Source organism: Nuphar pumila, chromosome 10 (assembly GCF_984573655.1).
Source record: "Nuphar pumila chromosome 10, dmNupPumi1.hap1.1, whole genome shotgun sequence".
Classification (NCBI taxonomy): Eukaryota; Viridiplantae; Streptophyta; class Magnoliopsida; order Nymphaeales; family Nymphaeaceae; genus Nuphar; species Nuphar pumila.
The window spans coordinates 107203128-107215141 of record NC_143258.1 but is presented as its reverse complement, the minus strand read 5'-3'; the positions used below and the strand labels follow the sequence as shown (position 1 = coordinate 107215141).

The 12014-nt window shown below is 38.6% G+C and overlaps 1 protein-coding gene across 1 annotated transcript; it reads left to right on the top strand.

The window, feature by feature from the left end:
• The first annotated feature begins 351 nt into the window (after positions 1-351).
• Positions 352-10411, top strand: LOC149827818 (uncharacterized). The gene is made up of 2 exons (XM_090019664.1): positions 352-747; positions 9655-10411. The coding sequence occupies exons 1-2, from the start codon at positions 405-407 to the stop codon at positions 10188-10190; spliced, it is 879 nt and encodes a 292-aa protein (XP_089875790.1). The 5' UTR covers positions 352-404; the 3' UTR covers positions 10191-10411.
• The last annotated feature ends 1603 nt before the right edge of the window (positions 10412-12014 follow it).

The following is a 12014-nucleotide window of genomic DNA, read 5'->3' as shown; positions in this document are numbered from 1 at the left end:
TAGGGTATTCAACGGGTCGGACCTCCACCAAAATGGGTGAGTCCATACCTGGGTCCGACTAGGAGGTGTCTTCTCATCTGACGGGGATTCAGAACTGATCGGTTCTTTTGAACGAGAAACCATACCCAGATCCGATAACGAATACATAAACCAGACCTGGTGCAGACCCGGTGAAATAATATATTTTGTAAGTTTTTTACGTTAAAAATTTACGGCTCGTAATCACAGCTGGGGTCGGATACGGGTTTGGTATCATCCCATTGTTTCGGATCCGATTCACATGGAACCGACCCGCTTACATCCCCACCCGAGCTATGAATACCCTAGGGCCCCCTCTTCTCCAGCAGACCAACCGCCGAGCTCAGAGAGAGAGAGAGAGAGAGAGAGAGAGAGAGAGAGAGGAGATGGCGGTGGACGCGGCGAGGGCTCCGGCAAAGCTCCGGTGGGGCGAATTGGAGGAGGACGACCTGGGAGATCTGGATTTTCTGCTGCCGCCACCCGTCGTGATCGGCCCCGATGAGAACGGCATCAAGAAGGTGATCGAGTATCGATTCAACGAGGACGGCAACAAGGTGAAGATCACCACCACCTCCCGCACCCGGAAGCTCGCCAAGGCCAGGCTCAGCAAGCGCGCTGTCGAGCGCCGCGAGTGGAAGAAGTTCGGCGATGCCTCCCAGGGCGAAGGCGGCAGCAAGATGACCATGGTCTCCACCGAAGAGATCATCCTGGAGAGGCCCAGGGCTCCTGGTAATAAAAAAAACAAAAATATTCAACTTTTATCGGCACTTCTCTCTATTCTCTTTCTAGGGTTTGTCTAAAATTGGTTCTAGTTGCCCCGATTATTTTGTTTTTGTTTTTAGGTTATTAAGACATGTCGGTTTGTTGCTTAAGGTGATGCAGAACTGGTGGACTTTTTTCTTTCTTGATTTTATGATGTGGAATTTCGATTTGGTGGATAGATTTTGTTTGTTTTAGTGAAAAATATGATAAGATCAACTGTTTCTTGGTGCTTAGAAGACGCTTTAATTGAATTGGAGTCTGGCTGTAAATCTGTAGTTTTGGATTGCCTGCATAATTGAGCTGATTTGATTAAAGGGGTGTTTGTTTTTTCCTTCTCCTCATTATCCTTCTAATTCATTTAATGTCTAACTTGCCGTTTTCCCTTTTTATTTGCTCTTTTTTTTTCAGGTGTCATTTATGGATTGGCTTGGCTTGGCGCTAATATTTCTTTGTTGGTTTCTATTGGATTGTACGATAGTTATGCCTGAAGTTCTTGTTCTTGTTCTTGTAAATGTTCTCTCTCTATTCTCTTTCTAGGGTTTGTCTAAAATTGGTTCTAGTTGCCCCGATTATTTTGTTTTTGTTTTTAGGTTATTAAGACATGTCGGTTTGTTGCTTAAGGTGATGCAGAACTGGTGGACTTTTTTCTTTCTTGATTTTATGATGTGGAATTTCGATTTGGTGGATAGATTTTGTTTGTTTTAGTGAAAAATATGATAAGATCAACTGTTTCTTGGTGCTTGGAAGACGCTTTAATTGAATTGGAGTCTGGCTGTAAATCTGTAGTTTTGGATTGCCTGCATAATTGAGCTGATTTGATTAAAGGGGTGTTTGTTTTTTCCTTCTCCTCATTATCCTTCTAATTCATTTAATGTCTAACTTGCCGTTTTCCCTTTTTATTTGCTCTTTTTTTTCAGGTGTCATTTATGGATTGGCTTGGTGCTAATATTTCTTTGTTGGTTTCTATTGGATTGTACGATAGTTATGCCTGAAGTTCTTGTTCTTGTTCTTGTAAATGTTCTGATTCCAATAAGTAATGTATTGTATTGGAGGTAATTGTTCTTTTGATTGAAGGTAACCACTAGTGTAGGCTTTTGTAGTAACCGATGGCACATCCAAGGTGGTGTTTTGCCAAATATTGGGTTGGGCGCTTGCTAAGTAGTCAAAAGCCCAGACTAGGCACTGACTAGTCTGCTTGGCGGAAGTAAAATTCCTAGGCTTTTCAATTCCTTGGTAAGCACCTTAAAAGGAACCAATTTTGCCGACTAGGCATCGACTAAGGCGCCTATCCACTTAGGCATGAGAGCATTTTAGTCATTTATGATTCTTATATATTCTGGTATTTTTTTGTATATATAATTATATATGTGTGTGTGTGTGTGTGTGTGATTTGTTCTATGAAATGATGAAAACATGCTTAGTTATTATCTCTCTCTCTCTCTCTCTCTCTATCTATATATATATATATATGTGTGTGTGTGTGTGTGTGTGTGTGTGTGTGTGTGTGTGTGTGTGTGTGTGTGTGTGTGTGTTACTTTGCTTTTGGGATTTTTTCTGTAAAACATTGAAAGCATGCACAGTTAATTTTAATTGATTATGTTTTTTATATATGTGTGTTACTTTGTTTCTGATGTATATATGTTATTTATATATGTATGTGTTCTGCTTCTGTGAAAGGCTGAAAGCATTTTGTTGATTATACTGAATATGTTATGAATAATTGAATATATATGTGTATATATATATATATTTGTGTGTACAATTATATATATGTATATTTTGGTTATTTATGTGTAATTTTGTACTTATGTAATGAAAACATCTTATTATTAAAAGAATTAAACATATTTTTATGTATATTTTGTATATTTTAATTGGGGTACCGACTAGTCTAACCTAGTCCTCGACTAATCTTTTTAGTGGTCTACCGACTAGGCACTGCTTTTGACTACATAGGATGCTTGTTTCTTTAAGGAGATTAGCGGCTCCCTCTTTTGAAGACATGTTTCTGTGCTCTAAAAGTTCAGCTTATGTTGCTTGGGAAACTTTTGTAAAGCATAGAAAGATTGATTGGTGATTTCTTCCCAAAAGAAATTTTGGTTAGCGATTGACATAATGAAATCTTTCTTGCTCTTGAAGGTTTTGCAGTATTAGTTATTTTTGGAAAAATGAAATTAAACTTGCTTTATCTAAATATCATTTCTCAGTTGTGTTACAAATTTATCCGGAGAATGTTACTATATTTTTTAACAGTTGCGCCAAAATCTCTTTCTTGATAAGTCTTTTTCTTGTTTCATGTTTTTTTTAACTATGATTGAAATGTCCTATTCTTTATATTGTTAAAGAAATAGGAGATTTTCCTTCCATTATTTTTTGTTAAAGTTTTCAAACATTTTTTCATGGTTTTATCCATAAAAATTTGTCATTCCTGAGAAACCGTTTCATCAAGAAATTGATGAGACCAATAATTCACCATGATGTTCTTCAGTTGGGTACTATGTAACACGGACCCTTCAACACTTGGACACAACTTCCTTTGTGTTAGGTGAAGTCAACCACATTGAGTTCTATCCAAAAATAGATTCAGTTAACCCTAGTCAAATCCATTTTTTATCTATATTATATATATATATAAATGCATAAATTCACACATACACGTAGTGTTAACTTAAAACTGTTATATATATGTGTGTGTGTGTGTGTGTGTGTGTGTGTGTGTGTGTGTGTGTGTGTGTGTGTGTGTGTGTGTGTGTGTGACATAGATTGGGTAGTATTTGGTGGTCTAAGAACAAATTCTCAAAAGAAAAATGTGTTCCACAACATATTCTAATTTATATGCAGATAAACAAGTTTGTAACAAGTCTGATCCACTAATCAGACAGTAGTCAGTAAAAGTTATAGTCACTCGCTGAATGAAATAGATTGACTCCATTCGTAACTTAAAAAGCTATAAAATGAAAAGCTACAGGCTTGTTTGTTCATCTTCCAATAGCAGGGGAAAAAAGTTTAAACCTGTTTGCTAGCTTTTCCTTATTTGCAAAAGTTATTAATGCATGACCAGTCTTTGCTGTTTCATTTTTTCACCTTTATTTATTTATCTGTTCATTTATTTTCTGCAATGTAAATTTTGGAAATCTTTATCTCAAGTGTTGGATGTATTCTGCAGTTAGTAATCACTAGGGCGTAGATTAGGAGTTGTCAATTTGTTTTCAAAGGAATTTTTGTTTTTTGTTACTGGGTACTTGATTTATAGATCTTCATAGATTATTTGACTATGATATAACTTGGACTCAAACCAAGAGTGTTCTTTCTAAGGCCTTAGGATGTGTGTTTTGCTTCCTTACCTAGTCAGGGATGTGAGCATGATGGTGAATAAAGTATTTAAGATAGAAGTGGGAAATATCTATTAAGAACCACGATCTATATCAAAAAATCATTGAAAGACCTAGTATAAGCACGATAGTCTTCAAGTGGTAGTATCTTTTGAAGAGAAGATGGGGATATGTTCACTAAGTAAAGGCTAAAGAAAACTTTGGGTTTCATGAAAATAATACACAACAATGGAGATATACTCACTCACCCATGTTTATAGCTTCTTTCTAGGCTATGTCACATGGGTGCGGGTGCGGGTGCAACATGGGTGCGGCGCAATTTCAAAAAATTTGGACACGGGGACTCGGCTATATATATATATTAAAAATATATATTATAAATATATATATTTTAAATATATATAATTATATATATAACAATAAATTAACACATAAAGATTGTAAATTTTAAAGCAAAAATAAAAAAGCAATTCTTAACAACACAAACTTACCAAAATATAACACATAAAGAAGCTTGTGAGTGTGATAAACAACAAAACTTATCATAAATCTGCCTCATCGTCTGAATTAGAGGGAAGAAAAGGATTGAGGTAGTCCATGTTGAGAGTATGTAAATTATGTTCTCCCTCCAAGTCAAAATCTTTTGGATTTACATCTCTATTCTTGGATGGTCCACAACTGCATCAAAAAATGACTATATTAGTATCTAACTTAAAACTTTGAATACAAATATTTAAATACAAACTTTGAATACAAAGAAAAAAAATACCTATACTCTTCTTTGGTGCGGCGAGAAATTAATCGTAGATTTGAGTGGACATAAACCAAATCCTCTGCTCTTTTACTAGTGAGTTCATTTTTTTTAATGTTGTGGATTTGAGCATATGTACTCCAATTTCTTTCACAACAAGATGATGTAGCAGGTTGGGATAACAAATTCATTGCAAGACGTTGCAGATTTGGTGTCTCTGATCCATATGTTGCCCACCAATTAAGGGGATCTTTCTCGTCCCTTGCCACAAGTGCTGCTAAAGAATCAAATCTCCCAGTAGAAAACTTGCCAAACTCACTATTTACAACCTTAAACATGTGAGGATCATTAAAAAGTCTTCCCAAATATATCATTCTATTTCTTGATATCTCAGGATATTCATTTGGAGAAACACGACCAACACCTGCTGTCAACCATTTTTTTGCATAGTATTTTGGATTAAGAGAGTGTGCCATGCAATGCAAAGGTGTATTGCTTTTATCCCATCTTCTCACTAAAACTGAATGTCCATGATTGTAAAATTCTGAATCATCAAGTGCAATATCTTTCTTCTCATGTTTAAAAATGATACTTTGAACTTTTTCAATCATATTGTCCCACATTTCATAAATTCTATGAAGCATGTGTATGTCTCTGTCAACTTCTCTCAACATTTCCCAAATAGGCTCTGTAAATTCAACAAAATATGTAATTTTATCCCACCAAAAATCATCAGAGATGCATTTTTTGATAGCTTGAGCCTTGACATCATCTTCAGTACGATAAAAATCCTAATCTTGATCAGCCACCATCATCATAATGCATTCTTGAGTTGCTTAATTCTTTTTATCATAACAATGAGAGAAGCAAAACGAGTTTCAACAACTTTCAATAACTTGAGATCAGAATGCCTATTAAATATAGAAAGGGCATGATGATGATTTACAAATGAATTTCTAATATTTCGAACATCATGCTCTATTTCCTCAATCCATAAGCACATTTCATGTGCATGTGCATCATCTTTTGATGGATTGCATATACTCTTAAGTGTCAAATTTAAACTGTGTGCTGCACAAAGAGTTCAAAAAATATGTGAATATGTATCTTCACTTGCCAAATTCATTCTTGCACGAATGCAAACTAGATCATTGTTAGTAATGATTTGCACCACACTTTCTTAACCCACTTTTTTTATCACTTCGACAAATAATCTCTTTAAATATTCAACATCTTTATACTCTCCAGATGCATCAACAGTCTTAAAAAAGATTGACCCATTAAGTGAGTAAGCAATAAAGTTTATCAGTGGTCGCCTTTGTATATCAATCCACCCATCAGAAACAATCGACATTCCATGTCGTTTCTATGCAAATTTTTGGGTCTCTAACAAGTCTTCAATTCTATTTTTTTCCTCTACAAGAATGACTGTTCTTAGTTTTTCTGAACTAAGAGGCACATAACCACTCAAATTGCAATTAGTTAAAGATGTAATCATATATTTCCAGTATGGACTTCTAGCTACATTAAAAGAATTGAGCTTGAGTAAAAGAATCAACTAATCTTTTTATCAATTTCTGCTCTTGCCATGTTTTTGAATGACACTTGTATTGTTTTATTGCTTTCCATCTTTCTTTTCTTTAAAAGATCTTCTCGTATATCACTAGCAGTAGGAAAAGACAAATTAATCGAATCGCTTCTCATCTCTGCAATTTTCTTCTTTTCAGCTTCCTCTTGTTCTTTTTTTAATTGCTTTAACATGTCTTTGTCAACCCCAGAACATGCCCTAATTTCTTGACCACGAATATGCAAAAGATGTGCTTTCACACGCGTATAAGAACCTGTGAAAACAGTCTTACATAGATTACAATGAAACTGTATATTCCCACCACCACCACTACTAGCTTTTACCCCTTTTGTCACAAGCCTCTAAAGTGGTTGAAAAACTTCTAATTCAGGGTTAGAACTTGAACAAAATGTATTGACACTACCGCTAGAACTCGCCATTATATCTGAAAAGTGAAAACTGAAAAGAAAATAAGTAAATAAAATAAAGTTAATAAACACTTCAAAATAATAGTAATAGGAGCTCCAAGTTTGTTCTTCCTGTGCAAATCAGGTTCAAACGAGGCCCTCCTCTGCAAACCAGGTTTGAGATAGGGGGCCTGCCTCCTATCTAACGTAAAAAGGAGGGGCAGGGCAAGCCCCTGCTGAACCTTATCCGTGCCGGGGGCTTCGCCCTTGCCAAAAAGCCAAAGGCAGCAGGGGAAACGAGGAGGGGCCGAGCCTCTCCTCATTTTCCTTTTGTTCGACAGGGGTAAGAAGGAGTGGGGGAAGGAGGAGGCTCGGCTGACAGGCAGAGCCTTGCCACGTCGGATAGAAGGGAAATGAGGGGCCAAGCCCCTCTTCTGTGAATCGAAGGCAAAGGGAGGGGCCGAGCTCCTCTTCTGTGAGCAGAGGGTGCAGGGGGGGGGGTGCCGGAGGCCTGTCAGCCGAGCCCCCTCCTTCCTCCACTCCTTCTTACCCCTGTCGAACAAAAGGAAAATGAGGAGGGGCTCGGCCCCTCCTCGTTTCCCCTGTTGTTTGGCGGGGCAAGGATCGGCCTGTCAGCCGAGCCCCCTCCTTCCCCCACTCCTACTTCTTACCCCTGTGATAAAAGGGAAACGAGGAGGGGTTGAGCCCCTCCTCTATGAATCGGAGGCACAGGGAGGGTCTGAGCCCCTCTTCTGCGAGCAGAGGGTGCAGGGAGGGGGGGCGAGCCCCTCTTCTGCGAGCAGAGGGTACAGGGGGGGGGGCTGCCTGACATAAGTGAAACGAGGAGGGGCCAAGCCCCTCCTTTGTGAATAGGAGGCACAGAGAGGGGCCGAGCCCCTCTTCCGCGAGCAGAGGGTGCAAGGAGGGAGGATGCGAGCAGGGGAGGCTACGAGCAGAGGGTGCAGGAGGGTCGATCGACATACCTGTTGAGTGTTGACGGAGGGGGAGACAGTGGCTGCCTGTGCGTACCCTCGCCAAAGTCTGGATCGCCGGCGTGGGTGTAGGAGAAAGCTGCAGAGGTTGAGGGGGAGAGGCAAAATCGAGAGGGTAAGCCTCTCCCCCTGTCGATAAACCCCTTTTAGGGTTCGACTACAAAAGAAATTTGGATCTGGGCCGAGTCCGGACCCGACCCAGATCCAAAACGTAATTTAAAAATCAAAATGGACATTTTTGGACTCGGTCAAAGTTGATCGAGTCCAAAATGTGGACGACCTCGGCCTCGACTCGTTGATCGAGTCCGACTCGGCGTTGACCGAGTCCGGGCCGAGTCTGAAGCCGCACCCGAGTCCGCACCCGTGTCGGGGCGTGTCGACTCGGGTGCAACACCTCCTTAGCCGAGTCCGTGTGACATAATTTCTAGGTTTCTTAAGAGCAAATAATAGTGATATTTATTTGGCTGTTAGGAGAACAATCTTATATTGAAGAAAGATTGAGATTCAAAAAAAGTACTAGAGAAATATTAAAAGAACTTTTTGAGAAAATGGTATTAATTGTGACTAGAGTTGCCTGTCAAGGAAGCGGGAGCGGGAAGCTATTTGGGAAGCGAGGCACTTCCAAAATTTTAGGAAGCGGGAAGCGCGGGATGACTTAGAAGCAAACCATGAATCGTCTCGGAAGCGAGAAGAGAAGCAACTTAGGAAGCAAGGAGAAGCAAAAAAAAGGGAAAAGGGGAAAAAAAGAAAAATAAGAAGGAAAAAAGAAAAAAAGAAAAAAAGGGGAAGCACCCTTCTCAAATTTTTTTGGCGCTTCCCAGCACGTTTCCGAAGCACCACGTTTCGCCCTTCCGAAACGCGCTTCACCAGGTCCTATGGTGCATCTGGTAACCGTGGTTGTGACAATGTAAATGTTGTAGTTTAATATTATTGCACATGTGCCCTTTGAAATTTTAACTGTTAGTTGCTGCAATGCACATTATGGACGAACTACAGGAATCAGCTCAGAGAAATGGAGTATCTGTGTCTCGTAGGTTGAGATCATCCACCTTCCTCTATTGGGTTTGATGAATTGTTGAGTTGTGCCTGGTTTTTTTCTTTCCAAATTTTTGAAATGGCTGAATATAGATAGTCGTCAGATGAACTTGATTTTATTGAAAGGTTTTATTGGCTGGACTATTTCAGTCAGTAGTTTCATCCATCAAAGATGTGATGTACTTCTGAAACTAAGATTACCTCTGGGTTAATAACATATTTTCAACAAATGTCGTGGCCATGTTTTTGGAAATGCATAATATTTTGCCGCCACGTCAGTCATTTGCTGATATATTTTTCTGAAGAATTGAGATGCACACTTAATAAAAAATTAACAAGTTTTAATTTTGTTTGTTCATGTAAGCATCATTGACTTGTGGATTATTATTGCACGAAGTTGGTTTAACGATGAGAGCTCTTATATCACAAGTACATAACCTCTGCATGTGTGCATGCTTGTGAGTATGGGTGGGTGGGTGTCTATGCACATACACAGGTGCAATGATCTACTCCAACCTTTGCATCAAGTTGAATCAATTGTTTTGCCTAATTTGATGTGTTTTTCTTGTAGTTTGTTCCATCCTTTGATCATGTAATGTTCTCCTTATATAATCATGTCCTTATGTTTTGGTTAAATAATTTCAGATGTCATGGTATTTGGTTTATACATGGTTTTTTCTTTGTTGAATGGTATTTTATCCTGCTGGTTTGTCATTGCATCATTTGTAGGATAGTGTGGATTCCAGAATATGATCGCCACATTTACTGACTTGGTATCCAAAATTTCCAGGTAGCAAAGCAGAAGAAACGAAGGTTGCAGGTGATCCGTTGGCTGCCATCAGTAAAAGTGGTGCTGTTCTCATGGTTTGCAGGACATGCGGAAAGAAGGGTGATCACTGGACTTCGAAATGCCCATACAAGGACCTTGCTCCAGCTGCCGAGGGCTTCGTTGACAGGCCTCTTGCATCAGAGGCTGCAACTCCTTCCCCTGGCCCAACCAAGGGAGCATATGTACCTCCTAGCATGAGAGCAGGTGCAGAGAGAAGCGGCACGGAGATGAGACGCAGAAATGAGGAGAACTCCGTAAGGGTGACCAATTTATCCGAGGATACTAGGGAACCTGATCTACAAGAGCTATTCCGCACCTTCGGGCCGGTGAGCCGTGTCTATGTTGCATTGGATCAGAAAACTGGAGTTAGCAGAGGCTTTGGTTTTGTCAACTTTGTGCACAGGGAAGATGCAGAGAAGGCCATCAACAAACTCAATGGATACGGCTACGATAATCTCATCCTCCGAGTTGAATGGGCGGCTCCTAGATCCAACTAAGTGGTGGTAGGCATCTGAAGATGCAATTAGCAGTTGTGTTCACTGCTTGTGGATCGGTTTGTAGTTGACATCTTTTCTCCTTCATGATTCCTGTTCTGTTACCAAGGAAAATTTAGAGATTAAGAATAAGTACTTGCATTTTCAGCACTCTATGTTTTATGTGATTGCATATATGCCTGAATATTCATTATAATTCTATATTGGTTGATTGTGGTATTAAATGATTCGACAGGCCAGAAATTTCAAATCCGATTTCCTTGATGTTTGGATCTTATTCCTGAGGTGTTGGGGTGCTGAGGCATTGAAAAGTACTTATCTTAATATGTGCATCAAATATTTTATTATCATTCCGGCTGTGCAGAAGTACATTTTCAACATGATTTTTTCATTATAAAAAATGATTATATTTGATAAATATATTTCAGGATTTCATTATATTCATAAATTCTTAAATTAATTTAGATCTAGTGCTTGCATCTTGTAAGAAGTTTTGTAGGCTCAGATAAGCGTTAAAGGTTAATGCATGTTGATGGACCGAGTCTTCCCTGACCTCATACCCTAATGCCATACCCACTATCTCTCAGTCTCATGTTTGTTTTGATAAAATCTGACTCTGTAGAAGTGATCTAGATGGTTCATTTAGTGAATGTTGGTGTTTGAATAGCTGAAATCCAATCTGCCGGTGATTTACCGGCGATTCAAAAATTGACAGCCTTAAAGTGTCGAAATTTATGATTCAAAAAAATCATATTTTAGTAGGGCATAACTTTGGCTAATGATATTATAATTCAATATTGTTTTTCGAAAGCTTATTTTGAGGGTTACCTCTCTCTCTCTCTCTCTCTCTCTCTCTATATATATATATATATATATATTGCGACATGGATTGGAACCAGTGTTGTAAATGAGATTTTTCTAGTAATGCTACGTAGTTTTCCACATGAGATGCACTGCATTACACACTTCTCAAATGTGATATCTTGCATCTCCCTTTATCCATCTCTTGAACTTGTGGCATAACTTTCTCTTTGTCATACTTCCTTGTCTCTTTGGTTCAATGTCAAGAGGGAGCTCACTCAGCACTTCTATAGTGCTGGAGGGGGAGTCCTCTAAGTCATAACCAGTGCACTTCTCATCAATCTCTCCACATTCTATTGCCTCTTCTCTTTCCTCCTCTTCTTTAACATCACTTGATTTCTTCTTCCTCTCCTCTTCACTCCTTATCAGTTCATATCTTAAGCATGCATTAGTCCATCTTAAGTACACCACTTCGCCGATATCCGGAGATTGATTCATTTGTAGTTGGTCTATATGCTTTAAGAGGTCCTCATTTGTGATCCTTAATCTCTGGGCAGTCTCCATTGCCTTCTCAGCTTCTACTTCTCTCTGCAGAGAACAGATCTTATAGAAGATTAGACTTGAATTCCATAATGTATAATGGTTAGTTCAAACAAAAAGAATAAATTGCGAGTACATTTAAAGAGAACGCTATGAAGCCTATCATAATCATAAAACCAATGTCATAAATGTCGCCGATATTCTGAAAATATCATATTATATTGCAGTATTCTCAAGAGATAATACTAAAAAAACTGGATGTTTTCAAAATATCGCCTGTTTTGAAAATATTGCATTTTTATTGTGATATCAATATAACAAAAACGGGCATATATTTAATACAATGGGTTGTACCTACAATCTAGTTGGAATCTAGCGATACAATGTGTTCAGCATGTTCGATTTTGTGTGAATCAACCCTTGGATTATGTTTTTTCGATGAAAAAACATGTTTCCTTGAGTTAAAAAAAATTGATGCTTTTATGG